This window comes from Betta splendens, chromosome 8, assembly GCF_900634795.4.
Source record: "Betta splendens chromosome 8, fBetSpl5.4, whole genome shotgun sequence".
NCBI classification, from domain to species: domain Eukaryota; kingdom Metazoa; phylum Chordata; class Actinopteri; order Anabantiformes; family Osphronemidae; genus Betta; species Betta splendens.
Genome location: NC_040888.2, coordinates 11,786,053 through 11,813,118, shown reverse-complemented (window position 1 = coordinate 11,813,118; position 27,066 = coordinate 11,786,053). Strand labels below are relative to the sequence as shown.

Sequence of the window (27,066 nt, the reverse complement as noted above, 5' to 3'; positions counted from 1 at the left end):
AAAAACTTTTAATGAACTGATTTAATTATTAATTTATACCTTTTCCAGTAAAAATGTATCGACTTTTTCAAATTGTTGTTCAGACTGCAATCAGAAATTATATGTTGTTCTGTTGTTTTATTTTGATTAGGATTATTTCTGGTTGTCTCATCCATTTGTTTTTGTTAATTTACAGTTGATTTTTTGCATCTAGTGTGTTTCTCTGTGTTTAAGCCCTTGATTCCCTTAGGTTCCTTGTTGAATTGACATTAACTCTTTGGCTGTCTCTATGGTTTTTGTGACTCAGTCAAGCTGCCCACCTTTATTACAGTTTATTACTGTACTGTTTGTGCCATGCCATGATCTGGAGGTAGAAATGAAGATGCTGAGGTTGTCTTGCAAGGTGACATGACTAGGAACAAGCTCATCAAAGGGACAACCTTCATTCAGCAGGTCATGGATGTTCTGCCATGATTCTATCTCTGAGCTCCAGACTTTCACTCAGCCTCTGTGCCTTTGGCCAGACTCATGCTGTCTTTACAGATAAAGATGAAGTCCATGCCAAGAAAACGATCATTGGTCATGATTAGACCCACCCACTGACTTAGAGAGAGCAAGAGGCCCTTTGAATGCTGCCTGACCGATGTCTGGGATGTCTGAGGCGACTCTGGGGATGTTACGTAGAGCTTTACCACCTGGACCACAGCTTTACCAGTAAGTAGCAAATTCAAATTAGTAATTTAATAGTAAGCATACTATTTCTCTTCCGGCTTTTCCCATCAGGGGTAACCACAGCAAATCATCCTTTTCCACCTCACTCTCTTCTACACTCTCACTAGCCAACCTCATGTCCTTGGTTATCCCGTCCATACAGTATATGTCCTCCTTGGTCGTCCTCCTGCCTGGCCGCTCCATCTCCAACATCCTTCTACCAATATATTCACTCTCCCTCCTCTACATACTGTACATCCAAACCACCTCAGTCTGGTGTCTCTGACTTTGTTGCTAACACAGGCAAAGAGAGCTGTCCCTCTGATGCCTCTTGTCTCTTCCTCACTGCTACCGTCTCTAATCCATAGAGCAGAGCTGGTATTGTTGGAGAAATACTGCATTTAATCATTGAAACATTGTTGGAATTTATTTTGCTGGTCTGCTCAAGCCTTGTTAGCTGTGCTATAGCCTTGAAGTTTTCTCCCTACTGCTCTGCAAGAAATAGGGAGTACCAGTGTGTAGCATCCTTATCTGATGAGCCCAATGCTTGCTTTGTGCAGATATTTCCTACGTACTGTGTGACTATGCACCTCCCAGAATGCAATACATATTATGAGCTGAATCCCTGTCTTCTCTTGAGTGAGAGGAAGTTGCCTTTGCTGTAAACTGCCCACTCCTTGCAAGTAAAATCCTGAAGAAGGTCTCAACTGATTGTGTCTGCTTTATTTAAGATTTACAAAGGGAACTAACAATTTCCCTAACAGGTATCACCACTAGCTGTACACTTTTTATTGGAGTCTTGTCGACACTCTTCTGTCACACAACACTCCTGACACTTTCCTCCACTCGCTCCAACCCGCCTGCACTCACCTCTTTTCCACACTCCCCATCAACCTGAACTGTTGACCCCAAGTAATCCTGCACATTCTTCATCTCAGCCCCCTGTAACATCACTGTTCTACCTTAAGACAGAATACACGTGTCTAATCAAGAGGGGTCTTGTTCAAAACCAACATCTTGTAATATTTCGATGTCGTTTTTCCTATGAGTCTGAACGGCTCAGGGTGGGTCTAATAATAAACTTAATTTATTTGAACACAGACGTGGGCACAAACGACAGTGAGTGACCTATTCCCCACCTGAAGGCGCTGAGCTGGGGAGCTAAGAGAACGCCCAGACCAGCCCGCCGCCTCTCACCGCGTGCACCTCCAAAGTAGATGAGAGTCCAGTTCAGCAACTTCCTGATGCAGTGAAAGTTTATCAGACAAAGTTCAAATAGCAATGATTTTGTCAATTGGCATTTCAAGATGCAATTTCTTTGCTCAATTTGAAAAAGCATTTTGCATTTGGCAATTTTGTGTTCATTTAATACCAAATTTCATTATTAAGTTTAAATATTAACTTGATCAATTGTATTTCATTTATAACTACGGTTTTATATTAAATTTACCAGAATTAACATTACAGAATTTCTGCGGCTGCTCTGTTTCTTCCCAGATGTACTTCAGTGACGGATGATCAAGTTTCATTTGTCTTTGTTATGGTTCCTGGGGCCGTTTTGTATTTCCTGCTTTATTTTGTTAGCTTCCTGTCTTTGTGTTTTTGTTCCGGGGTCGCTTCTGGTCACATGACCCCGCAGCTAGTTTCTATCATGTAATCAATCAAGGTATAAAGGCTCTGGCACTCACCTCATACCTCTGCCAGATTGTTGCGTGATTTCCACCACATTCCAGCATACCTTTGATTGTCTACTTAGCTCGAGATCGTGTTTCTGTCCCTGACTTCTGCCTGTGCCCTACCTGTACCTTTGCCTTGAACGCTGGTAATGTATCTGATTGTCTGACCCTGAGAAACCCTGCTCCTTACCTGGTACCTTTGCCGTGTCGAAGTGTTATCGAACCCCTGTCTGTCCCTGGACCCGATTGAGCCTGTTCCTCCTGTACTTACTGTACCATTCGAGATTTTTCTGTGTATGACCTGGACCGTCTGTACTACAGTAATCATTGTGGAATAAAGACTAAGCATTCTATGTTAAGGATATGTGTCTCCTGTTGTCCGCCCTGTGCATGTGGGTGGATATCTGCCGAAGTCCGACAGTCTTTCGCTCATAACATTCTCTTCCAGTCATAGATCTGACGCCTGTCAGTCACGTTTTCCAGTAGATTAAATTAGGGAGATCCTACAGAAGTAAAATGCTTTGTTCGATGTTGTTCAACGGCCAGAAAAATAATCAGTACAAAAAAAGACCAACATAAGAATAGATTATTAAGCATTTTGAAATAAATCTAAGAAAAGCTCAGACTTTAAAGTTGCTGGATCTTAAGCACATTTTGTTTTTAAAACAAAGTACGTAAATTTCCCAATTGAAGATTTGTATAAAAATATCATTTTCACAGTACTAGGTTTTAATCTACTCCTCTTGTGGCTACGCCTTCATGCACTCCTTGACATAATAAACCAGTCTGCTAAAAGAAGCTCGACACACGATGTGATGTAATGAGGCCTCGTTCACACTGGTTTTGTCATTTCACACATAATAGAGACATCACTCAGTGACTTTTAAAGCTATTTTCTTTGTTGAGAGGTTCAGTCAAACCTGTTGCTTAAAAGAGATTACCAATCATTACTGAGAGGCTTCAGTGGTACATATTAAAACATTTAAACTAGAAAAACTTCTTGTTAAGCTTCAGGGAACTAGTCAAAACAAAAGTACACTCTCCAGGAGGTGGTCGGTCAGCCAGTGGCCGTGCTCCAAATCCCCCCTCACTTTTAACCCTATGAACCCCAAAGCCTTTTTTTCTTTCATTCGTTAGAGCCCTGCGGGGCTCTACTGGAGTCCATAGAGTGTTATAGTGCACTCTAGTTTCAACACTCACATTCAAGCTGGTCTTGGTGGCCCTGGGGTGCCGTTCTTGCTGTCCCATGCTTCTCTTTAGTTGGGGGAGGGCAGCGATGACTCTAGAGGTGCTGCAGCGTACCCTCCCCATGAATAAGAACAAGTGAATGGTGTGGGCATAAGCATGTACTGTACGTATACATTACCTGTATTAATAATGTTTGATTATGATGGTTGTGTTGTAATATGTGTAATTATTATTTTATTATGTGTAATAACATAAGCATATGTGTATTTATGTACTAGAATATGTACTTTATCCATTAATATTATGATTGTTAATTTTAATATAATTATTACCATTGATTACCTAATAAGGTTTTAATTATTACACTGATATGTGCCTTTATTTATGTTTATTTATACAATATGTTGTTCTTCTGTTATTAATTACAATAATAAAAAACGTAGAGCAAAGGTTTGTCATGCATAAACCTCCATCTGAAAACCTGTCTCCCCGTTGCATACTGCCACCAACAGGAAACACTTAGTATAATAATTTAGGAGACAGAATGAAAAACAAAGAAATAATCTAGAATAAAACAATAATCCAAAAGATTCCAGACTCAGAAGGTTTAAAGACAAAAGAAATAATATTTAATGTACTGTATTTCAATTTGTGATATATAGCCATTTGTAAAGACAGTAGAAATTGTTGTATCTAAATTTTTGAACATGTTTGTGTGACTAGGATCTGATTTACAGTACACTATGATGTAAAGTGGCCCATTCATTTTGTTAGTCAATTACAAACCTTCAGTACTGGAAATAAATCAATTTGTCCGTTAGTTAAATAAAAACTGTCTTTCATCTCATGTTGTGATACTTAATTCCTCATTCAGAAGTAATTATTTTATTTTACTTTTATTTAGTGTCTTGTCTGAATTATCTCAGCAGAAAAAAACATTAAAAGCCCGAAAGTTGCTGTGGCTGATTGGGGGGAAGCACACTGGTTTATTCCCAGATGAACTTCAGTGACAGGTCACCAAGTTTCTCCTGCAGCATTTTATCGACTCTTTCACTCTGAGCAGCAGAGAACATGTTCTTCCAGTCACCGATCTGACCTGTAAAAGCAAAACAAAAGATGAATCTGATGTCTGCTTGTATAATTCAGCACATGTGGCTGTTTTTATCATGCTACCTTTACGCATGAAGCTTCCACTAAAGCGTTCTTTTGGTAAAAACTCGTAGTTGGCTTTTGGATCTTTCTTCATGTTCCTGAAAGTGCATTTTTCTACGACTTGCTCAATATCTTCTTCACTGAGGTTCTTCCCTAAGAAGCTGCAGATCTTGGTTACAGCTGCTTTCAGGTCCTGAAAGACAAACAGTGAACTGTGAAAAATAATGTGATTGAGATGAACAACCCACACAGAGAACTCATGTTACTGTACCAGAAGCATGTCTTCATAGGTGAGGAAGAGGATGTTGTAATGGTCCTTCTCTAGATGCCATTTTCTGATGTGGTCAAACCAGGATGCTTCTGGAACCACATAATTAGAAATGGTATTTCTCAAGATATTTTTCACATTTACTGTATTTAAATCACTTGATCATATGTTTTTATAAAAGCTGCCCTGTGCAACATCATCCATCCATTATTCTGTACTGTTTGACCTGACCACATTCCAGTTTACTTTGCACAAAAGGAAGGAAAGTCGCCACATAAACAACTAACCACACATGCTGGCATTATAAAGTAAATAAACTGTAAATTTCTTATGGTAAATCTTCAGTTTCACCTTGAACTCTCTGAACAGAACAGTCTGTTCTCTCCTTGCCAAGTAGGCGCCCTAGGCGAGATCATGCACCCTCTACTCATCACCTCTCCACCCCCCTCCCGGGACGAAATCCCGCGCGCATGACTAGTTATTTACCAACCTGATTGAATATTAACGGGCAGGTAAATTCATGATTTCTTAGACAACAATTAGATTAATTTGCTTTATCACTATATTAAGATCCATAATGTATTTAGACTGTTTTATGGTCATGATGTACAGTAACATGCAACCAGCAGATCTCACTGTTACCTTTTAAAAACTGTTCAAAACACCAGTCAAAGCTCTTTGGAGTCTCCAGGTCAGCTACGGTTTTGCTGAAGTGGTAGTAGGAGACCAGGGTGTCTTTAGGATTACGCATCACGTAGATGATCTGAGACAAAGCAACCACAATCACTGTTTAACCTGCTCCAGCACACACTGTAGTTCAAACAATTCACCAGCCAGTACGATACTAAGCCCAAAGAGTGTGTAGAACATGTGAAATACAGAATCTGATGTTTTAACCTCTTTTATCGCTGTACAACAGCAGTAAGTGTTCTACTCATGTTGCATTAATGATTCTCAGAGCAACGTGATATGTGTCAAATCATGCAGTTCCAGCAATTCTATATTAAAATACTGAGGACAGAAGCTATGTTTCAACATTTTATAACAAAATGTATTTCCACACAGACCTTGGCCTTCTTGTCTTTCAGTCCTGGAGGCATGAGATCAGGCTTGAGATGGGAGGAAAAGAGCCTCGGAGACGGACGCAGAGAGTAGTCGTCGTGGCCCACCGGGTACTCCAGCCACGGCATCTGACGGGAGTTGTTGGGATATTTATTCAGACCCCCACCTAACTCACAGATGGAGATGATGATCTGCTGAGTCCATATTGTGCCTGTTGGGAGCAAAAGTTAAAAGGTTGTACAAATCGGTAAAATGGAAATTCAGACGATAAAATTCATATTCACTGACCTGACTTTGCGTAAGTTACTGCAAAAATGTCGCTGTCTCGTACTTCAAAGCTCTGCAGTGAATCAATGTGCTCTTTAGATGTTAAACCAGTGACAAAGGTGTGGTTTTTATACTTGCTGCGGTAATTGCTGATCTTCTCCATGTTAGTTGGACAGTAAGGTCTGGTGTACTGGGTGGACCCTGACTGGTTATTTATGCAGGTTGTAACCTGTTGACTTATTCATGTATAAACCCCCATCTGAAAACCCGCCCGCTGATTGCACACTGCCACCAACAGGAAGCTATTAGAATCCTTTAAATAACTAAGTGAAAAACAGGAGGAGATTAGAATCCTTTAGGTAACAATGTGAAAAACAGGAGGAGATTAGAATCCTTATATTATTATTATATATATTATTATATTATATACATCCTGTTACTGTATATTAACATCTGTGTAGAATCCAATATACCTGATCAAGCCTTTTGCTGCTTTTCTAACAACAAGCCATGGGTCAGTCGTGACGTCAAAGCCACCCTGAATGAAAAGAAGAAAGCATTCAGGTCAAGGGACAAGGAGGCCACTAGGAGTGTCCAGAGAGAGCTGTCAGTCAAAATCAAGGAGAGGAAGGAGGCTTACAGGAAGAAACTGGAACACAGACTTCAGAACAACAACATCAGGGACGTGTGGAGGGGCACGAGGACCATCACTGGCTCACAGAGTAGCAGGGAGTGGTGGACAGCTTTGTTGACTGGTATGGACAGAACCACCTCCAACTGACCATCAGCAAAACTAAGTCACAGCATCTGATGGGAGTTGTTGGGATGTTCATTCAGAACCCAACTCACCTCACAGATATGTACTCTGCTGTTTAGCCTGAAATCCACCACTCAATGGGAGAAATGTTTTAGTACAAGCTTGTTGCTGAAGGAGCACCGTGGAAAAAGTCACAGCTCCCGCATGAAGCTGGATTCTGGACTCTGATTCAAGAAAGCAGCCAACATTAAACAGACACGATAGCAGTGTTGCTTTAGGTTGTGTTAACATTTGCACACAGCAACCAAGAAAAGACATTTGTCTGTAGAACAGAGCTTTACACAAAAACAGCAACATCCTGTATGTAGTTTTTTGAAACAGAACAGCTGATTTTTCTGTTTACACACTTACACACTCAGCCTAATTTCCTAAGCCTTACTATTGATGAGTAGTCAGCCATGAATGTACAGTCATACTGTCTAACGTGGTGCTACATACTGTATGACTGGTAGGATATGCTCAGCCTATATAGTCATAGCCCTTCTGAAGCAGTCAAATGAACGTACTGTACCTAGGAGGTGTCGTCAGGATTACTGCAACAAACACACACCCCGTGTCAAACGCCAGTTGTTATACTGTAACATGCACTTATAGTGGCTAGGGTTTGTAATTTCATTAATACTTTAGACTTTTCCATTTTTCTATAACATCATCTTCACTACACTGCAATCAGAAATTCTATTGGTAACATTGGACCTTTTCAAATACGCCTCAAAAACGCCTTTCATTAGGACTCTTACTGTACATGACGACTTACACATTGTTTTAACCCTTGAGCTTTATTTATTTCATTGGTACATAGGTTTGTAAGTATTTCAATTTTATTATGCATTTATTCAGCATTGAAACATTTAATAATGCAAACCAATCATATTTACAGTAGAATTTCAAAACACTTTGATAAGAATGTTCAAATTAAGTGAGACAGAATAATTTTAAAGTGATTAAATTTGGTACATTTTGTGTTAGAACAATTATTGAGAACTTCTGCATGTGTTTTTCTTTTATGAAGGTAAAGTTAGATGAAGACAGCACAGATAGCCAATTCTGAGTGTTATTGTAATAGACAGAACTTTTTTCTTTTTTTCGTCATCTTTCTTGGTCAGTTCCCTCTTCTGTCTCTGCTCTGATGTGTTTCTCTCTCATCTCTGAATAAAATGGTGTCTCCAGTAGTTGTTTTTTTCTGATTTCAAGAGGCCTTCGCTCAGCAGGTCATGGATCTTCTGCCATGAGTCCATCTCTGTGCTCCAAATTTGCGCTCTGGCTTTGATGAAACGCGACATTTCAGCCTCTGTGCCTTTGGCCAGACTCATGCTGTCTTTACAGATAAAGAAGATGTCCATGCCAAGAAAAAGAGCATTGGCCACGAAGAGTCCAGCCCTCGCTGACTTAGAGAGAGCAAGAGGCCCTTTGAGTGCTGCCTGACCGATGTCTGGGATGTCTGAGGGCACTCTGGGGACGTTACGTAGAGCTTTACCTTCCTGGGCCACAGCTTTACCAGCATCAATTAAAGTATCAATAGCTTTTCCAACAACACCTAGTTTCATGAGCGATTTGCCTGTTCCAAGAGCCACATCTATCTCATCTGTGTCCCTTTTCACTGTCTCCTCTAAACAATCCTGGAGAGTCTGTACGTCCTCCATGAAGCTCTGAAAGACTTCACTTGCTTTTTTCTGTTGTGTATAATTAACTCCACACTCGGTGGCAGTGGTAACTAAGCTGTTGACTCCACTAGTGATTCCCAGCCCGAGTCCCGTCATTGTCAGTGCTAAAGACAATTCAGCGGTTACAGGAATTAGGGCCAAACCGATGATAGAAAGCACTCCTCCGACTGCCCCCACTGAGCTGCCTGCCACGCTGGAGATCTTTGCACCTTTATACATCCTGTCCAGCTGGACAGCTGTCTCCTCCAGCTCTGTGAGAAACTGCAGCATCCTCGGCTGTCACTCACTGAACTCTTTGATGAAGCCAGAACATGGTTCATCCTGAAACAAGAACACCATCTGAATTATAAAATAATTGACCTCAACCCTGTCTTGTGCTTATTTGCCATCGTTAGTAAAAAAAAAATATTATTCATCTTTTGCGTTTACAACCCAATTAAAATACAGCAAATTCACGGCCCCCCTTGAACCTCCAGGGACGAAAGGAACGTGTCTCCGCAGGAACCACCGGCACCTTCAGGGACGACTACTGTGCATAAAGAAATATAGGGCCCCAAGCTCCGGACTGGCATGAATCAGCCCGGACTCATTAGGACGGAACGGGGTGTGGTCTCCTCAGGACTACCAGGAACTCCAGGAGCGGCCTCTTGGCTGGAGCAACAGAAGCCTGGAGCAACTTCTTTGCAGCCGGCAGAAAACGGAGCAGCAGAGCCCCCCCTTAGAAGCTGACAGGAACTGAGGCAGGAACGACCTCCACTTGGAGGCCGACAGGAACTGAGGCAGGAACGACCTCTACTTGAAGTTCGACAGAAACTGAGGCAGGAACGTCCTCTCCTTAGAGGCCGACAGGAACTGAGGCAGGAACGGCCACCTTTTGGAGGCTGACAAGGGCTGGAACGGCCTCTTTATTCGTTATCCATGGAGTTTACGTGTGCCGACTTGCCCGGCGACGTATTTGGAGCTTCTTGCAAAGGATTTCTCTAACCCTCATATTCTTTTGCCCAGGCCAACAACATTCAAAAATTTAAACAAGGCTTCCACCTTCCTCAAACACACATCTTTCATTCCTGCTTCTCTCATACTCCTAACCATTCCTTCCCTTTCCCTCCTGTACTTATCACACTCCATTATAACATGTGCCATTCCCTCCACCTCACCACAAAACTCACACCGCCCATTCACATGTCTCCTAGGGGTGGGCGGATCAGTCTTGTCTGTCTGCATCTCCAAGTGCCTGTGTGTAAGCAGCATGCATGTGCACTGTATGCCAGAGTGAAGCAGACACACACCAAACCAACAACCTTTTGCTTTGAGATCTCACTTGACTCAGGGACTCGGGCCAGCAACAAAAAAAAGCAGCGGGGGACACAGACGAAGAACAAGGATAGACGCAAGAAAGAGTAGCAGCGTGTTGTTAGATTTCCAAGTCAAAGATGAAAAAATGGCAACCTGTAGAATCTGCAAAAAGGGTGTTAAATAAAGTGGCAACACCACCAATTCTTATTATATATTTATATATACTGTTGAACTTTGTCTTGGGTTGTATTAAATAATTATAATTATAAACAACACCTGAAAGCTGGGAGGAGTTGGTGCACTGTTTAACAGGCTGACTGTAGTTGGGAAGAATCTGTTCTTGTGGCGCAAGGTCCTGGTCCTGATGGACCACAGCCTCTTGCTAGAGGGGAGGGGCCGAAAGTGTTCATGTCCTGGGTGAGAGGGGTCGGCTCCTGGAGAGACGGGAGGTCGCAGCCGATCACTATCTCCGCTGAGTGGATGACGCGCTGCAGCTTGGCCTTGTCCCTGGCCGTGGCCGCAGTGAACCAGACTGTGATGGAGGACGTGAGGATGAATTCAATGATGGCAGTGTAGAAGTTCAACAACATCTTTACAGGAAGGTGAAACTTCAGGTTGTTAGCGCTGCACCATGACACCAGACTGGCTATCTCACTCCTGTAGGCTGACTCATCTCCGTCAGAGATGAGGCCGATGAGGGTGGTGTCGAAGCAAACTTCAGGAGTTTGACAGACTGGTTTCCAGATGTGCAGCTGTTTGTGTACAGGGAGAATAACAGGGGTGAAAGGACACAGCCCTGGGGGGATCCGGTGCTGGTGGTCCAGGTATCTGAGACAAGCTTTCCCTGCCTCACATACTGCTGTCTGTCTGTAAGGAAGTCTGCATAGAATGGCTTGCAGTTGAGGGTGAAGGTCTCAAGGTCCGGAGAACAGAGTTGAGAAACTTCTGAAACATCGCTGCACCAGCCGCTGTTGATGCAGAAACATATTCCACCTCCTCAACTCTCAACCCAACAAGACACGTCTTGTGACGCATCTCGAAAAAAATCGAGACGCGTCTCGTAACGCGTCACAACCATGACATGACGCGTTACAAGACGCGTCGCAACCTGACATAACGCGTTTTAAAGATCCATGCACCTGCTTTTTTCATGCTCCACATTGCTAAAGAATTGGACCTTGATGTCTCAGTAAGGTGTTTGTAGCTTTTCATGCCAAAAAGCTCTGTAGATCGCCCACACGGCCCGTTTAAAAATGTGTGTTTTAAGCTCTCGTCCACAACGCTCTATTTTCTCTATAGAGTGTGTCGGAAGCGAAACTGATCGCCACACCCCTTTGAGGAAGCGCATAGCCGTGATCCGCCGCAGGAATCAAACGTCACGGTCACTGAATCCATTGTAACAGTGGCACTGGCTAACTCGTCCTTCTAGTGGAGTTCAACCATACGTTTGAAACAAAATCTTACTCTGAAGTCAAATGGGAGGCTGTTGAAGTGGTTACACTTCGACTGGCGCAGGGTATGTCTAACTGGCAGATTCACGTTTAATTTAATTTGATTTATACAGTATAATACGCAACTTGATTAGCTGCTAACATGACTACAGCTTGGGAGCATAGCTTGATAAACTAAAATAAACTCATTTTTACATGTTTTTTTATTTCTCGTTCTGCTGCTTTGTAAAAATAATTTTTCTATAATGGGATCTTCAGCTACAGCTTATATTTTGCCGTATTTGTCTGTAATTAAGTGCCAATGTAGGAACAGTGAATGCCTACAGAGGCATGGTGTGACAGCAACTATTGCTTTCAAGATATTGCATGTGTTTATTTCTTTTATTAATAAATTAAAATTTCAATAAATCTTACCTCAAGACGCCTGCCAAACCTACTGTCATGTATGGTTGATGATCCAGGACTTGAGCCAGTATGATTGAATGTTTATTCATTACAGAACACATTTAATATACAGTATATCAGACAATTACACATGCATGGAATAAATCAGTATCTCAAAAATTCATAAAAAACTTTAGAACATTTTACTATTTACAGATTAATCATAATGTACCTGGGAACTCTGGTTTACAAATATAGTTTTGTTTCTAAATATATATTGACCTAATATTTTTTATTGCTTTTAGTAAGGTGTATAATATATCAAGAGGTAATATATAACTAATAGAAATGTAGTTATTGTTTTTTTAGTACTATGTCTGTGTGTATCTTAAGTTGTTGCAGGTATCTAGCCTAGAAGTCTTGTCAGCTGGTGCTGGGGACTTCTAGGGCGAAGAGTCCAAGTCATCCCACCTTCCCTGGTCTGGATCAGGGCAGTGTTTCCTGAGGGACAAGGCACCTATGTTGGACTTAGACCACCTGTGAAATACCTAAATTATTGTTTTTGTGGCAATACCTCAATAAAAGCTAAAATATTATAAAACATTTGTCTGTTTTCCCTCATTAGGTATATACATACAAAAACAGTTCAGTGAAACAGCAATAGTCAAAGCCAACTTTATTTTTAACCAATGCACCAGCACTATAATGCTGGATAAGTTACCGTCACAGTTCAAATTGCAGACCACAAAATGAACGGGTAGGATTCATAGTTATGTTGAAAGCATAGTTTCTGGAGTGTAACAGGTACAGTCATGGGCAGTTGGCTGGGGAGATGTGAGGATCTTTTTTGTCACGTGTTGGAAGACATCCGAAGCAGTGCAGCTGCTGTACAGATGGAGGATGCAGCTGTTTTCCTTGACACCACTCTAGAAGGTATAAAGAATAGAATAGCAGATTAATGAAATGACCAATATTTCCTACAGTATGTATCTCACAACCTTAGGTAGTTAGATCAGTTTTAATGGTGTTTGGAGCAAACACGTTTTCAACTTATTTTATGGTGCTGGTTTGTTATATCTTAGTATGACATTAATGACCTCCTTTCTGTCAGGTTGCTCAAATACTGCTCAGAGGGCCGGTGGGACAGGGATGTTTACAAGGTCCTCCATAGAACAACCTGAGTCCATCAAGACTTTGAAGATGGTCACATCACATTTTCCACATAATTTGCACCATAATACTAGAGTTACAAATTACCCGTCAACAGACTAAAATATCAAAATAAGTTGACCAACTGCATACAGAGTAAATACATAGACAATAATATAGATCAGATTATGAATAACACAACTACTGAAATGTGAAATGCAAAATCTCTGTCAAATAAAACTGCATATTGGCCAACAAATTATTATACTGCTGTTAAATGTACATACAGTACCTTTGCTCCTGAGGTGAGCACTCTTCTACTCTTCTACAAGGTGTCAGTTTGAGAAGCAACCTCCTCGCGTTTCGGTAGCTGGGATGCGTCAGCCTGTATAAAAAAATATGTCACGTTTACAGCTAATGTAGCTGACTAGATAAGCAAAAACACACATGTTAGACTTAGATAGAACTTGCAATAACCCAAATTCACGGGTCTACTCGGGCTACAACATACACACGACAGGCTCGGTAGTAATTAGAAACACTGCTGACTCTCACAACTTACTAGCGCTAGTCGCTAACGCTAGCCGCTAAAGCTGCGCTACCATTGCGCTAGCAGCTATAATGTGAGCTGAGTGAATGACCTCAGTACCATATATCACACGATTCGAACCGGACAAATGCTGGAGAGGCTTGGACTCATCCAAATTGCGTGGCAACGCAACGGTTCTAGCAATTAGCATTCCTTACACAGGAGTGAAGCTACATTATAAACAAAGAAACTTCTGGAGTACATACATCAAATAGGTATCAAGCATGTACTTACGTTTGGGGAAGCAGCAAGTGGGCGCTTCTTCAACCAGAGTGACTTCTTCTTCTTTTGTCTTTTAAATGTTGGGTGGCACCAACTGAAAGGTGCATTAGCGCCACCTTCTATGGTAGACTGCGCAGTGAGTGACTTCTTCTTTTGTCTGTAACTGGTAACAGTGAGATCTGCTGGTTGCATGTTACTGTACATCATGACCATAAAACAGTCTAAATACATTATGGATCTTAATATAGTGATAGAGCATTTTTACCCTAAAATCTGAAAAATTCTAATTGTTGTCTAAGAAATCATGAATTTACCTGCCTGTTAATATTCAATCAGGTTGGTAAATAACTAGTCATGCGTGCGGGATTTCGTCCCGGGAGGGGGGTGGAGAGGTGATGAGTAGAGGGTGCATGATCTCGCCTAGGGCGCCAACTTGGCAAGGAGAGAACAGACTGTTCTGTTCAGACAGTTCAAGGTGAAACTGAAGATGTACCATAAGAAATTTATAGTTTAAGTACTTTATTATGTCACTGAAACATGAGTGGTTACTGTAGTTGTTTATGTGGCGACTTTCCTTCCTTTTGTGCAAAGTCAACTGGGATGTGGTCAGTTCAAACAGTTCAGAATAATGGGTGGATGGATGTTGCACAGGGCAGCTTTCAGAAAAACATATGATCAAGTGATTTAAATACAGTATATGTGAAAAATATTTTAAGAAATACAATTTCTTATTATGTGGTTCCAGAAGCATCCTGGTTTGATTTCTGTGGTGGAAATTTTACATAAAGAAGCAGATGAGAGAGTTGTCCTTTTGTGTGATTTATTGAAATAATAAAGAAAATAAAAATAATAGGGAAAGCAAATAAAAAGCATAGATGTTGATCGTGCACATCAACAAACCAAAACCCAGCTGGGGAGATCAGTGCACACACCACGAAGGTGTGATGCCCACGATCCTCAAGTTGCTTCTGCCTTTTAACCCCTTTCCCTGGCTCTGGTGGAATGTCTCTCTGCAGCAATGGAATTGTTTGCGCCACCTTATCTCGCTGTGAGAATGTTTGCTTTCTCACTTCTGCATCATCATGTCTTGTTATCCAAGGGAAGGAACACCGAGCTTCCAAGACAAGATGCATTCGCTTTAACAGCCTTGGGTCTGGTGGGGAGTCAGATAGGAAGGAGCCAGAGTCCGGGTGTAAAAGAGAAACATACATCATAAATTATTAGTCAGTTAAATGGAACATCAGATCTTTAGACTTGATGTACGACAGGGCGCAAGAGATTATTTGTTTGTGTAAGAATGTTCAGTATTGCACCTAACCAGCACATGACGACTGTGTTGGATAAGAAATAGCACAAAGGCAACATTTTTCCATTACAACCACATCAGAGAATGGCATCTAGAGAAGGACCAGTACAACATCCTCTTCCTCACCTATGAAGACATGCTTCTGGTACAGTAACATGAGATTTGTGTGGGTTTTCATCTGAGTCACCTTTTGTTAGTTCACTGTTTATCTTTTAGGACCTGAAGGCAGCTGTAATTAAGATCTGCAGCTTCTTAGGGAAGAACCTCAGTGAAGAAGCCATGAACAAGTGGTCGAAAAATGCACCTTCAGGACGATGAAGAAAGATCCAAAAGCCAACTACGAGTTTTTACCAAAAGAACGCTTTAGTGGAAGCTTCATGCGTAAAGGTAGCATGATAAAAACAGCCACATGTGCTGAATTATACAAGCAGACATCAGATTCAGCTTTTGTTTTGCTTTACAAGTCAGATCGGTGACTGGAAGAACATGTTCTCTGCTGCTCAGAGTGAGAGAGTCAATAAAGGAGAAACTTGGTGACCTGTCACTGAAGTTCATCTGGGAATAAACATCAGCCACAGCAACTTCAGGACTTTTAATGTTTTTTTCTGCTGAGATAATTCAGACAAGTCACTTAATAAAAGCAAAATAAAAATAGTTACTTCTGAACGAGGAATTACAATAAGTATCACAACATGAGATGAAAGACATTTTTTATTTAACTGGCAGACAAATTGATTTATTTCCAGTACTAAAGGTTTGTAGTTGACTAACAAAATGAATCGGCCACTTTACATCATAGTGTACTGTAAATCAGATCCTAGTCACACAAACATGTTTTAAACTTTAGATACAACAGCTGCCACTGTCTTTACAAATGGCTATATATATCACAAATTGAAATACAGTCCACAAATATTATTTCTTTTCTCTTTAAAACTTCTGAGTCTGGAATCTTTTGGGTTATTTTTTTTCTAGATTATTTCTTTGTTTTTCATTCTGTCTCCTAAATTATTCTAAGTGTTTCCTGTTGGTGGCAGTGGGAGACAGGTTTTCAGATGGAGGTTTATACATAACAAACCTTTGCTCTATACAATACCATATGCAAACGTTTTTATTATTTAAATTAATAACAGAAAATCAACATATTGCATAAATAAACATAAATAAAGGCACATATCAGTGTAATGATTAAAACATTATTAGGTAATCAATGGTAATAATTATATTGAAACAATCATAATATTAATAGATAAAGTACATATTCTAGTACATAAACACACATATGCTTATGTAATTACACATAATAAAATAATACTTACACATATTACAACACAACCATCATAATCAAACATCATTAAAAGAGAAAACATTAAATGACAGCAGTTCTTACAGCTAAGGTAAAGATGTGTGACCCAGTCATACATGAACCCATGCACTCTCACGTACAGTACAGTACATGCTTATGCCCACACCATTCACTTGTTCTTATTCATGGGGAGGGTACGCTGCAGCACCTCTAGAGTCGTCGCTGCCCTCCCCCAACTAGAGAGAAGCATGGGACAGCAAGAACGGCACCCCAGGGCCACCAAGACCAGCTTGAATGTGAGTGTTGAAACTAGAGTGCACTATAACACTCTATTGACCCCAGTAGAGCCCCGCAGGGCTCTAACGAATGAAAGAAAATAGACTTTGGGGTTCATAGGGTTAAAAGTGAGGGGGGATTTGGAGCACAACCGCTGGATGACCACCTCCTGGACATTATATTTTTGTTTTGACTAGTTCCCTGAAGCTTAACAAGAAGTGAAACATTCATGATGTAAGGATGTTATAGTTTAAATGTTTAGTTTATAGAATAAAAGCCTCTCAGTAATGATTGTTTACTCTCTATTAACCAACAGGTTTGAATGAACCTCACAACAAAGAAAACAGCTTTAAGAGTCACTGAGTGATGTCTCTATTATGTGTGAAATGAGAAAAACCATTCTGAACGAGGCCTCATTAAATCACATTGTGTGTGGAGCTTCTTTTAGCAGACTGGTTTATTATGTCAAGGAGTGCATGAAGGCGTAGCCACAAGAGGAGTACAGTAGATTAAAACCTAGTACTGTTAAAAAATGATCATTTTTATACAAATCTTCAATTGGGAAATTTCCTTAAATGTGCTTAAGATCTAGCAACATTAAAGTCTTAGCTTTTCTTAGATTTACTTCAAAATGCTTAATAATCTATTCTTTATGTTGGTCTTTATTTGTACTGATTATTTTTCTGGCCGTTGAACAACATCGAACAAAGTATTTTACTGCTGTAGGATCTCCCTAATTTAATCTTCTGGAAAATGTGACTGACAAGCGTCAGATCTGTGCCTGGAAGACCATGTTCTGAGTAAAAGACAAATGAAACTTGATCATCTGTCCCTGAAGTCGTCTGGGAAGAAACAGAGCAGCCACAAAAATTCTGTAATGTTAATTCTGGTAAATTTAATATAAAACCGTAGTCATAAATGAAATACAATTGATCAAGTTTTTATTTAAACTTAGTAATGAAATTTGGTATTAAATGAACACAAAATTGCAAAATGCAAAATGATTTTTCAAATTGAGCAAAGAAATTGCATCTTGCCATTTTGTCAATGCCAATTGACAAAATCATTGCCATTTGAACTTTGAGTCCGATAAACTTTCACAGTGTCATGATCTGGTTTTGTGTTCTAGTTGTTTCCTGTTTTATTTTGGTAGTCTCCTGGTTTCTGTGTCTGCTCAAGCTTCACTTCCGGTTCATGTCTTGTCACAGCTGTCCCTGCTTCACCTGGTCATTACCCACACCTGCACTCTATTAGTCATCAAGTCACTGTGTATTTAACCACCACCTGTGTCCTTAGTTCCCTGCCAGATTGTCGAGTTTCATGAGTTCCTTGAGTTCGTTAGTTTCCTGAGTTTCCTTGTTCTAGTCTTTCGTGTTCCGTGACCCTCGTGTTTTGTTCCTGTTTTGCTTTGAACCGTGTACCCTGCCTGATCCTCGGTTGTACCGCCACCTGTAAGAGAACCTGGACTAACTACTGACCGTGAGTTTTGCCTTATCCCTGCCTGTACTTTTGCCGTGACCACCTGTGTAACGAACCCTGCTTGTATACCGGACTCGAGATTGCCTGCTCCCTTGTTACTACTTCACTGAACCCTTTTGTGTATGACCTGGACCGTCTGACCTTGCCTTGTCGAATAAACCCGTGTCTAATCATCATCGCGCTTCTGTGCCGTGCATGTGGGTCCGCCGCCTGCCCGAGTCTGACAGAACAATCTGGCCAAACTTGGACCCAGCCAGCACTCAGCCTCCGGTCAGGTCAGTGACTGTTTTTCCTTGCTTCTTTTTTTTTTTTTTTTAACGGCGAGAATTATTCACCCGAGGGAGTATGGAGTTCACCTGCGCCGAGCTACCTAGCGATCTACAGACTTATTTTAAAATCTTCGCGGAGGATTACCGACGAGCGCGTAACCCGGAAAACCAGCGCAGCGCCGTGGAGGTGGCGATATTGACTTTGGAGGACGAGGACAGCGTGTTAGAGCGCTCCAGTGTTTGTCGCCTCTATGAACAATTGTGCGCAAGGTTCGATGAGCTAAGCGACGCGATCCGCACCACGCCAGCGCCGGTCGCACCGCCGATGGTTTCGGTTTCCTTCCCCCAGCCCCGTCGGACCGTCGTGTCTGCACCAACCTGCCCAGCTCCATGTTTGTTCCACTGGGAGGACTTCCTGCACTCATGCGGTCCCCCGTCTCCAGCCCAGCCGCGCGCTGTTCAGTCTCCAGCCCAGCCGCGCGCTGTTCAGTCTCCGGTCCAGCCGCGCGCTGTTCAGTCTCCGGTCCAGCCGCGCGCTGTTCAGTCTCCGGTCCAGCCGCGCGCTGTTCAGTCTCCAGTCCAGCCGCGCGCTGTCCAGTCTCCAGTCCAGCCGCGCGCTGTCCAGTCTCCAGTCCAGCCGCGCGCTGTCCAGTCTCCAGTCCAGCCGCGCGCTGCCCAGTCTCCAGTCCAGCCGCGCGCTGCCCAGTCTCCAGTCCAGCCGCGCGCTGCCCAGTCTCCAGTCCAGCCGCGCGCTGCCCAGTCTCCAGTCAAGCCGCGCGCTGCCCAGTCTCCAGTCCAGCCGAGCCACGTCCCAGTCTCCAGTCCAGCCGAGCCACGTCCCAGTCTCCAGTCCAGCCGAGCCACGTCCCAGTCCCCAGTTCAGTCGGGTCACGCTCAGGCCTTGTTCCAGCCAGAGGGCACCGTCCGTCTGTCGAGTGTTAGCCCCACCCAATCAGGCCTCGAGGAGGAGGTCGCGCCAGCCGCGGTTACTGCGCACCTCGAGGAGGAGGTCGCCCCCGTCGCGGTTACTGCGCACCTCGAGGAGGAGGTCGCCCCCGTCGCGGTTACTGCGCACCTCGAGGAGGAGGTCGCCCCCGTCGCGGTTACTGCGCACCTCGAGGAGGAGGTCGCCCCCGTCGCGGTTACTGCGCACCTCGAGGAGGAGGTCGCCCCCGTCGCGGTTACTGCCGACCTCGAGGAGGAGGTCGCCCCCGTCGCGGTTACTGCCGACCTCGAGGAGGAGGTCGCCCCCGTCGCGGTTACTGCCGACCTCGAGGAGGAGGTCGCCCCCGTCGCGGTTACTGCCGACCTCCAGGAGGAGGTCGCCCCCGTCGCGGTTACTGCCGACCTCCAGGAGGAGGTCGCCCCCGTCGCGGTTACTGCCGACCTCCAGGAGGAGGTCGCCCCCGTCGCGGTTACTGCCGACCTCCAGGAGGAGGTCGCCCCCGTCGCGGTTACTGCCGACCTCCAGGAGGAGGTCGCCCCCGTCGCGGTTACTGCCGACCTCCAGGAGGAGGTCGCCCCCGTCGCGGTTACTGGCGACGTCCAGGAGGAGGTCGCCCCCGTCGCGGTTACTGGCGACGTCCAGGAGGAGGTCGCCCCCGTCGCGGTTACTGGCGACGTCCAGGAGGAGGTCGCCCCCGTCGCGGTTACTGGCGACGTCCAGGAGAAGGCCGCACCTGCATCGGTTACTGGCGACGTCCAGGAGAAGGCCGCACCTGCATCGGTTCCTGGCGACGTCCAGGAGAAGGCCGCACCTGCATCGGTTCCTGGCGACGTCCAGGAGAAGGCCGCACCTGCATCGGTTCCTGGCGACGTCCAGGAGAAGGCCGCACCTGCATCGGTTCCTGGCGGCCCGGCTCCGGCCGCACCTGCATCGGTTCCTGGCGGCCCGGCTCCGGCCGCATCTGCATCTGTTTCTCGTCGCGGTGGTCCAAGGAGGACGCCGCTGGTTCCTGCCTCGTCCTTGTCTCGGCTGCCGGACTGGTGGCCTCGCCCTCGGCACCTCCTGCTGCCTGGATGGCGCTGCCTCCTGCGGCGACGTCCGCCTCGACTCCTCAGCCCCTCGGATCAGCGTCCGCCTGGAGGACATCGCCGTTCGGGGTGGTCCCCGGGGACGTCGGCCCAGCCCAAGGGCACTAAGAGTGCCACCCTGGCTCAGCGGCGGCTGAGCAGGATCTCGCCACGCCTTCACCCCCCGTGAGGGAATCCCTGGACTTCATGTTTTTCCCGTTCATGGACTTGGGTTTTGTCGTGTGGACTCTTGTTTTGGCCCTCCCCCGGTCCTCCCTTCACCCACCCTGCTCAATTGCCTTGAGGGATAGGGATTCGGTCCCTCCTCCTGGGACCACCCTCCGCCCGCCCTGGTTTGGGGGGGGGGGCTTCCGTGGGCGCCGTGGAAGGCGCCATGGGGGGGAGGGGGACTGTCATGATCTGGTTTTGTGTTCTAGTTGTTTCCTGTTTTATTTTGGTAGTCTCCTGGTTTCTGTGTCTGCTCAAGCTTCACTTCTGGTTCATGTCCTGTCACAGCTGTCCCTGCTTCACCTGGTCATTACCCACACCTGCACTCTATTAGTCATCAAGTCACTGTGTATTTAACCACCACCTGTGTCCTTAGTTCCCTGCCAGATTGTCGAGTTTCATGAGTTCCTTGAGTTCGTTAGTTTCCTGAGTTTCCTTGTTCTAGTGTTTTGTGTTCCGTGACCCTCGTGTTTTGTTCCTGTTTTGCTTTGAACCGTGTACCCTGCCTGATCCTCGGTTGTACCGCCACCTGTAAGAGAACCTGGACTAACTACTGACCGTGAGTTTTGCCTTATCCCTGCCTGTACTTTTGCCGTGACCACCTGTGTAACGAACCCTGCTTGTATACCGGACTCGAGATTGCCTGCTCCCTTGTTACTACTTCACTGAACCCTTTTGTGTATGACCTGGACCGTCTGACCTTGCCTTGTCGAATAAACCCGTGTCTAATCATCATCGCGCTTCTGTGCCGTGCATGTGGGTCCGCCGTCTGCCCGAGTCTGACACACAGCATCAGGAAGTTGCTGAACTGGATCTACTCTGGAGGTTCACACGGTGAGAGGCGGCGGGCATTCTCTTAGCTCCCCAGCTCAGCGCCTTTGAGTGGGGAATAGGTCACTCATTGTCGTTTGTGCCTACGGGCCAAACGGTAGGGCAATGACAGTGACACCTGGAGAGGCATGATTGGGAGGAACAGCATCCCTGATCTGAACTCAAGTGGTGTGGCCATAACTAACACCATTTTTGAACATAAGGGTGTCCATCAGTGCACATGGCACCAGGACACCCTAGTCCGGAGGTCGATGATAGACTTTGTAGTCATGTCACATGAACTCGGCCATATGTTTTGGACACTATTGTGAAGGTCTGTTGGGAATGTCTGGCTGAACCTGTCTGTTGTGATTTGGCCCTCTGGCCTGCTGGAGGAGCTTTGCTTTGCCTTGTCCTGATGTCATGTGGCTTCCGGTTTTAGTTCTGTGTGCAGTTAGGGTTGTGTTTCACCTGTTTACAAGTATTTAAGTTCCTAGTTTCAGTTCAGCTTTTGTCATCAAGGTTGTCACACAGTTGTCACAGTTTGCAGATGCAAACTTGTTAAGGTTTGTTCTGTTCTGTGTTTTGTCAATCGTCACATGTTGTAAACCTGTTTTTGGTCTCTACTTTGTGTTCTGAAATGTAGTCCTGCTTTCTTTATACAGTTGCAGGATCTTCCTGGTTCGATCACGTCAAGGACTGGCATTCAAAGAAAGACCAGTACAACATCCTCTTCCTGACATATGAGGACATGATCTTGGTATGTTTGGGGCTTATATCAAACCACAAACCAATTTGTGTATCTGTTACATTCATGTACTGTGTTTTCTTTTAGGACCTGAAGGCAGCTGTAACCAAGATCTGCGGCTTCTTGGGGAAGAACCTCAGTGAAGAAGCCATTGAGCAAGTCGTAGAAAAATGCACCTTCAAGACAATGAAGAAAGATCCAAAAGCCAACTACAAGTTTCTGCCACAAGAGAAGATGAGTGGTGATTTTATGCGTAAAGGTAGCAGAAAACAAAAACGGGCTGAATTATACTGTACAACCAGACATCAGATTCATCTTTTGCTTTGCTTTTGCAGGTCAGATTGGTGACTGGAAGAACATGCTCTCTGCTGCTCAGAGTGAGTGGGTTGATCAAATACTGCAGCAGAAACTTGGTGACCTATCACTGAAGCTCATCTGGGAATAATTAAATAAATAAAATAAATTGTTTTCTGAATGAATTTTATTACTTCTGAATGAGAAATTCATTCTTGCACATATGAAAAACAATGAAATATTACCATTACCAGTTTTACAATATTTAACAGTAATATTTTACAATAAATTCTAATATTGTCACTTCACAGGATTTAATTAAATTATTAAGCAGTATAATACAGTATTAAAACTTAACAAGTGCAGGAAAAGGTGGCCAGTGCCTCACTTAGACAATCATGGATCCTGGCTCATCATGTGATATATATCCATGATAAGGAGGCGTTTAAGGAGGTTATGGTGTCCATTTTGCAGGAGCTGGGTAATGATAAATTTGATGAGGCAGATATAATTGAGATACTCCAAAATGCTGAGTATTATTCCCTCGCTATGGATGAGAATACAGACAGCACAGATGTGGTTTAAATGGTATGTTAGATACTGTGTGTCACGGTCCTGTTCCAGTTCTGCTGTTATTTTTGTAAGGACTTAGTTTTGTCAGCCATGTCATGTTTTGGTTCCTATAGTTCCCATAGCCCGTCGCCAGATCGTTGTATGCCAGTCATCACCTTCCAGCGTTTCACCATCCTGCCTACTCGTCTCGTGATCCCGTTTCGTTTTTCTGACCTCCGATTCCTGTCTGCTCCTGAATGGTACTGTTGCTTGGAAAGGACTAGTGATACCGACCTGATCGTCTGACCTCGAGATAGCCTGCTCCTTACCGGTACTGTAGCCTTGTCGATCCTGTTGCCGAACCCTTGCCTGTCCTTGGACCTGATTCTGCCTGCTCCCTTTGTACTGCAACCTGAGATACATTGTGTGTGACCTGGACCGTCGGTTATAAAGAGCTCTGCATTAAATCCTTAAATTTTACCCTCTGTCTGATGTCTCGAATGGTGGTGGCTTGAGTATCCCGGGGTGCAGGTGTTCTATAACCAACTCCGGCGGATGAAGAGGGGTTTGGCACGCGCTCTGTGCGCATCGTCCGCCTGTGCTGCCGCAGCTGCTCCCACCGCCGTTCCTCCAGCGGTTCCCGTTCCGGTCGCCGCTCCGGCGGTTCCCGTTCCTGTCGCCACTCCGGCGGTTCTCGTTCCTGTCACCGCTCCGGCGGCTCATGTTCCTGTTCCTGTCGCCGCTCCGGCGGTTAATGTCTCCACTCCTGTCACCGCTCCGGCGGCTCACGTCTCTGTTCCTGCTGCCGCTCCGACGGCTCCGGCCCAAGCACTAGACGCCGCAGTCTCGGTTCACCACGCGGACCCCGTTACAGAGATCCAGCCCACGCCGCGCCCAGCGCCTCAAACGACGGACAGTCACAGGCGCTCCGGACGACGTCAGCGAGGGCGCGGTTCCAGAGCCCCCAGTCCCGAGACCTCGGTCGTGGTGACCAAGCAGCTCTCTTGCCCGGCAGAGGATTCTTTTGGTTCCCCTACTGACTGTGTCATGTCGATAGCAGGCATCCCAGACAGCGTCGCCCAGCGGGTCCACCTCCACTGCTTTCCTCCGGTTGCGTTCCTCTTCGCCCACCTGATGGACACGGCTGATTCGGCAGCAGACCAGGGCACAAGGGAACGACTATTTGAGAAGGCAGCTGCACTCATCCTGAGGGAACCTGCCCTGCGTGAGGCCCTGCAACTCCCAGGCCTGCAGCCAGCAGCCACACCAGGTCCTACGTCTCAGTCAGGTCAGTCATCTCAGGCTCCAGCCCCAGTTGAGCTGTGCCCTGCTCAGGCTCCAGCCCCAGTTCAGCCGTGCTCCGTTCAGGTTCCAGTCCAGCCTTGTCACGCTCAGGTTCCAGTCCAGCCTTGTCATGCTCAGGTTCCAGTCCAGCCTTGTCACGCTCAGGTTCCAGTCCAGCCTTGTCACGCTCAGGTTCCAGTCCAGCCTTGTCACGCTCAAGTTCCAGTCCAGCCTTGTCATGCTCAGGTTCCAGTCCAGTCGAGTCACGCTCAGGTTCCAGTCCAGTCGAGTCACGCTCAGGTTCCAGTCCAGTCGAGTCACGCTCAGGTTCCAGTCCAGTCGAGTCACGCTCAGGTTCCAGTCCAGTCGAGTCACGCTCAGGTTCCAGTTCAGTCGAGTCACGCGAGGCTCAGGCCTTGTCCCAGCCAGGGGGGCACCACCCGTCAGACAAGTGTTATTCATACCCAGTCAGGCCCGACGTCTACTCCGTCGAGCTCGGCAGCTGCAAGCAGCCATGCCGGCTCCAGAGAGGACGCTGTCCCAATCCCTGCCGGCTCCAGTGAGGAGTCCGAGAGCAGCGCTGCCGGCTCCAGTGAGGAGTCCGAGAGCAGCGCTGCCGGCTCCAGTGAGGAGTCCGAGAGCAGCGCTGCCGGCTCCAGTGAGAAGTCCGTTCTAGTTCCCGTCGGCCCGGTAGAGGTTGTTCCAGTTCCTGTTCCCGTCGGCTCCGGTAAGGGCGCCGTTCCAGTTCCTGTTCCCATCGGCTCCGGTAAGGACGCCGTTCCAGTTCGAGTTCCCGTCGGCCCTGTAGAGGTCGTTCCAGTTCCCATCCCTGTCGGCTCCTGTGAGGATGCCGTTCTAGTTCCTGTTCCTGTCGGCCCCTGTGAGGATGCCGTTCTAGTTCCTGTCGGCCCCTGTGAGGATGCCGTTCTAGTTCCTGTCGGCTCCTGTGAGGATGCCGTTCTAGTTCCTGTTCCTGTCGGCCCCTGTGAGGATGCCGTTCTAGTTCCTGTTCCTGTTGGCCCCTGTGAGGACGGTGTTCCTGTCGGCTCCACGGCGGACGCCGTTCTAGTTCCTGTCAGCCTTGGAGGGGCCGTCCCCACTGCAGCCCCTGCTGCGAGTCCCGCCAACCTCCAGGAGGAGGTCACGCCTGCCGCAGTCCCCGCCGACCTCCAGGGGGACGTCGCGCCTGCTGGAGTTTCTGCCACAGTCCCCGCCGACCTCCAGGAGGAGGTCGCGCCAGCTGGAGTTTCTGCTGCAGTCCCCGCCGACCTCCAGGGGTAGGTCGCGCCTGCTGGCGTTTCTGCCGCAGTCCCCGCCGACCTCCAGGAGGAGGTCGCGCCAGCTGGAGTTTCTGCCGCAGTCCCCGCCGACCTCCAGGAGGAGGTCGTGCCAGCTGGAGTTTCTGCCGCAGTCCCCGCCGACCTCCAGGAGGAGGTCAAGCCTGTCGCAGTTCCTGCCGCTGCGGTTCCCGACGACCTCCAGGAGGAGGTCGCGCCTGCCACAGTCCCCGTCGATCTCCAGGAGGAGGTCGCGCCAGCTGCAGTTCCTGCCGCAGTTCCCGCCGACCTCCTGTGGAGATCCATCGGCGCCTGCTACGCTCGTCTCGGTTCCTGGTGGCTCGGCGCCTGCCGCATCTGCTTCGGTTCCTGGTGGCTCGGCTCCTGCCGCATCTGCTTCGGTTCCTGGTGGCTCGGCGCCTGCCGCATCTGCATCGGTTCCTGGTGGCTTGGTGCCTGCCGCATCTGCATCGGTTCCTGGTGGCTCGGCGCCTGCCGCATCTGCATCGGTTCCTGGTGGCTCGACGCCTGCCGCATCTGCATCGGTTCCTGGTGGCTCGGCGCCTGCCGCATCTGCATCGGTTCCTGGTGGTCCGGCTGCGGCCACGTCTCCACGTCTGTCTTCATCTCTGGTTCCGGCCCCGTCTCCACGTCTGTCTTCGTCTCTGGTTGCGGCCCCGCCTCCACGTCTGTCCTCGTCTCTGGTCCCGGCTCTGGCCCCACATCTGTCCTCGTCTCTGGTCCCGGCTCTGGCCCCACATCTGTCTTCATCGCTGGTTCCACATCGGCTCTTGCCTCGGCCAGCGGACTGGTGGCCTCGCCCTCGGCACCTCCTGCCGTTTGGGTGGCGCTGCCTCCTGCGGCCCCGTCCACCTCAGCTCCGCTGTCGTCATGGCCGCTCGTCCCCTCCTGCCACGACGATGGCGCGGCCTCTGCCGTCGTCATCCGCCGCGATCCTGGGATCCCCAGAGCATCTCCGTCGGAAGGGGGCTGGACTCGGCTCTGCCCTCCCGGACCCTGCCAGCCGTCGTGGCGGACTCCCCTGCTACCACCCTCCAGAAGAGGGGGTTTCTGGGCCCCATAGGGCCATTGGGGTCTAACGCAGAGGGACTCTCTGTTTCCGTTTTCATGGACTTATTATGGACTCTTTGACTCTATGGACGGTTTAGACCCTCCTCCAGTCCTCCATCCGCCCACCCTGCTTGTGTGCCTTGGGGGGGAGGGATTCGGTCCCTCCCCCTGTGACCACCCTCCACCCGCGCTGGTTGGGGCGGGGGGCTTCCGTGGGGGCCGTGGTAGGCGCCCTGGGGGGTGCTGTAACGATCCTGTTCCAGTTCTGCTGTTATCTT

General features: G+C 46.6%; 3 protein-coding genes and 2 long non-coding RNA genes across 8 annotated transcripts; 2 read left to right on the top strand and 3 right to left on the bottom strand.

The window, feature by feature from the left end:
- Positions 1 to 554: 554 nt before the first annotated feature.
- On the top strand, positions 555 to 2,719 carry LOC129604410 (uncharacterized). The gene is made up of 2 exons (XR_008695237.1): positions 555 to 693; positions 1,792 to 2,719. It is a non-coding gene; the product is annotated as an uncharacterized LOC129604410 (long non-coding RNA).
- Positions 2,720 to 4,160: 1,441 nt separating this feature from the next.
- On the bottom strand, positions 4,161 to 6,506 carry LOC114859843 (amine sulfotransferase-like). The gene is made up of 6 exons (XM_029157873.1): positions 6,325 to 6,506; positions 6,042 to 6,247; positions 5,617 to 5,737; positions 4,978 to 5,066; positions 4,728 to 4,899; positions 4,161 to 4,650 (listed from the first exon to the last, which is right to left on the bottom strand). Exons 1-6 carry the CDS (start codon positions 6,464 to 6,466, stop codon positions 4,541 to 4,543), a joined length of 840 nt encoding a protein of 279 aa, XP_029013706.1. The 5' UTR covers positions 6,467 to 6,506; the 3' UTR covers positions 4,161 to 4,540.
- A 1,330-nt stretch (positions 6,507 to 7,836) lies between these two features.
- LOC114859844 (apolipoprotein L4-like) lies at positions 7,837 to 11,681 on the bottom strand. Its single transcript, XM_029157874.3, has one exon. It carries the CDS (start codon positions 9,052 to 9,054, stop codon positions 8,263 to 8,265), a length of 792 nt encoding a protein of 263 aa, XP_029013707.1. The 5' UTR covers positions 9,055 to 11,681; the 3' UTR covers positions 7,837 to 8,262.
- An 893-nt stretch (positions 11,682 to 12,574) lies between these two features.
- LOC129604408 (uncharacterized) lies at positions 12,575 to 14,043 on the bottom strand. Of its 3 annotated transcripts, none has more exons than XR_008695233.1 (3): positions 13,888 to 14,043; positions 13,357 to 13,449; positions 12,575 to 12,841 (listed from the first exon to the last, which is right to left on the bottom strand). It is a non-coding gene; the product is annotated as an uncharacterized LOC129604408 (long non-coding RNA). The 3 variants fall into 3 exon arrangements; XR_008695234.1 differs by lacking the exon at positions 13,888 to 14,043 and adding an exon at positions 13,714 to 13,853; XR_008695232.1 differs by lacking the exon at positions 13,888 to 14,043 and having other exon boundaries at positions 13,357 to 13,853.
- Positions 14,044 to 14,101: 58 nt separating this feature from the next.
- On the top strand, positions 14,102 to 22,996 carry LOC114859848 (amine sulfotransferase-like). 2 transcript variants are annotated; one of them, XM_029157881.2, is made up of 4 exons: positions 20,964 to 21,311; positions 22,228 to 22,322; positions 22,398 to 22,569; positions 22,646 to 22,803. In XM_029157881.2, the coding sequence occupies exons 2-4, from the start codon at positions 22,314 to 22,316 to the stop codon at positions 22,753 to 22,755; spliced, it is 291 nt and encodes a 96-aa protein (XP_029013714.1). In that variant the 5' UTR covers positions 20,964 to 21,311; positions 22,228 to 22,313; the 3' UTR covers positions 22,756 to 22,803. The 2 variants fall into 2 exon arrangements, with proteins under 2 accessions (XP_055366583.1, XP_029013714.1); XM_055510608.1 differs by lacking the exons at positions 20,964 to 21,311; positions 22,228 to 22,322 and adding an exon at positions 14,102 to 15,326 and having other exon boundaries at positions 22,646 to 22,996.
- The last annotated feature ends 4,070 nt before the right edge of the window (positions 22,997 to 27,066 follow it).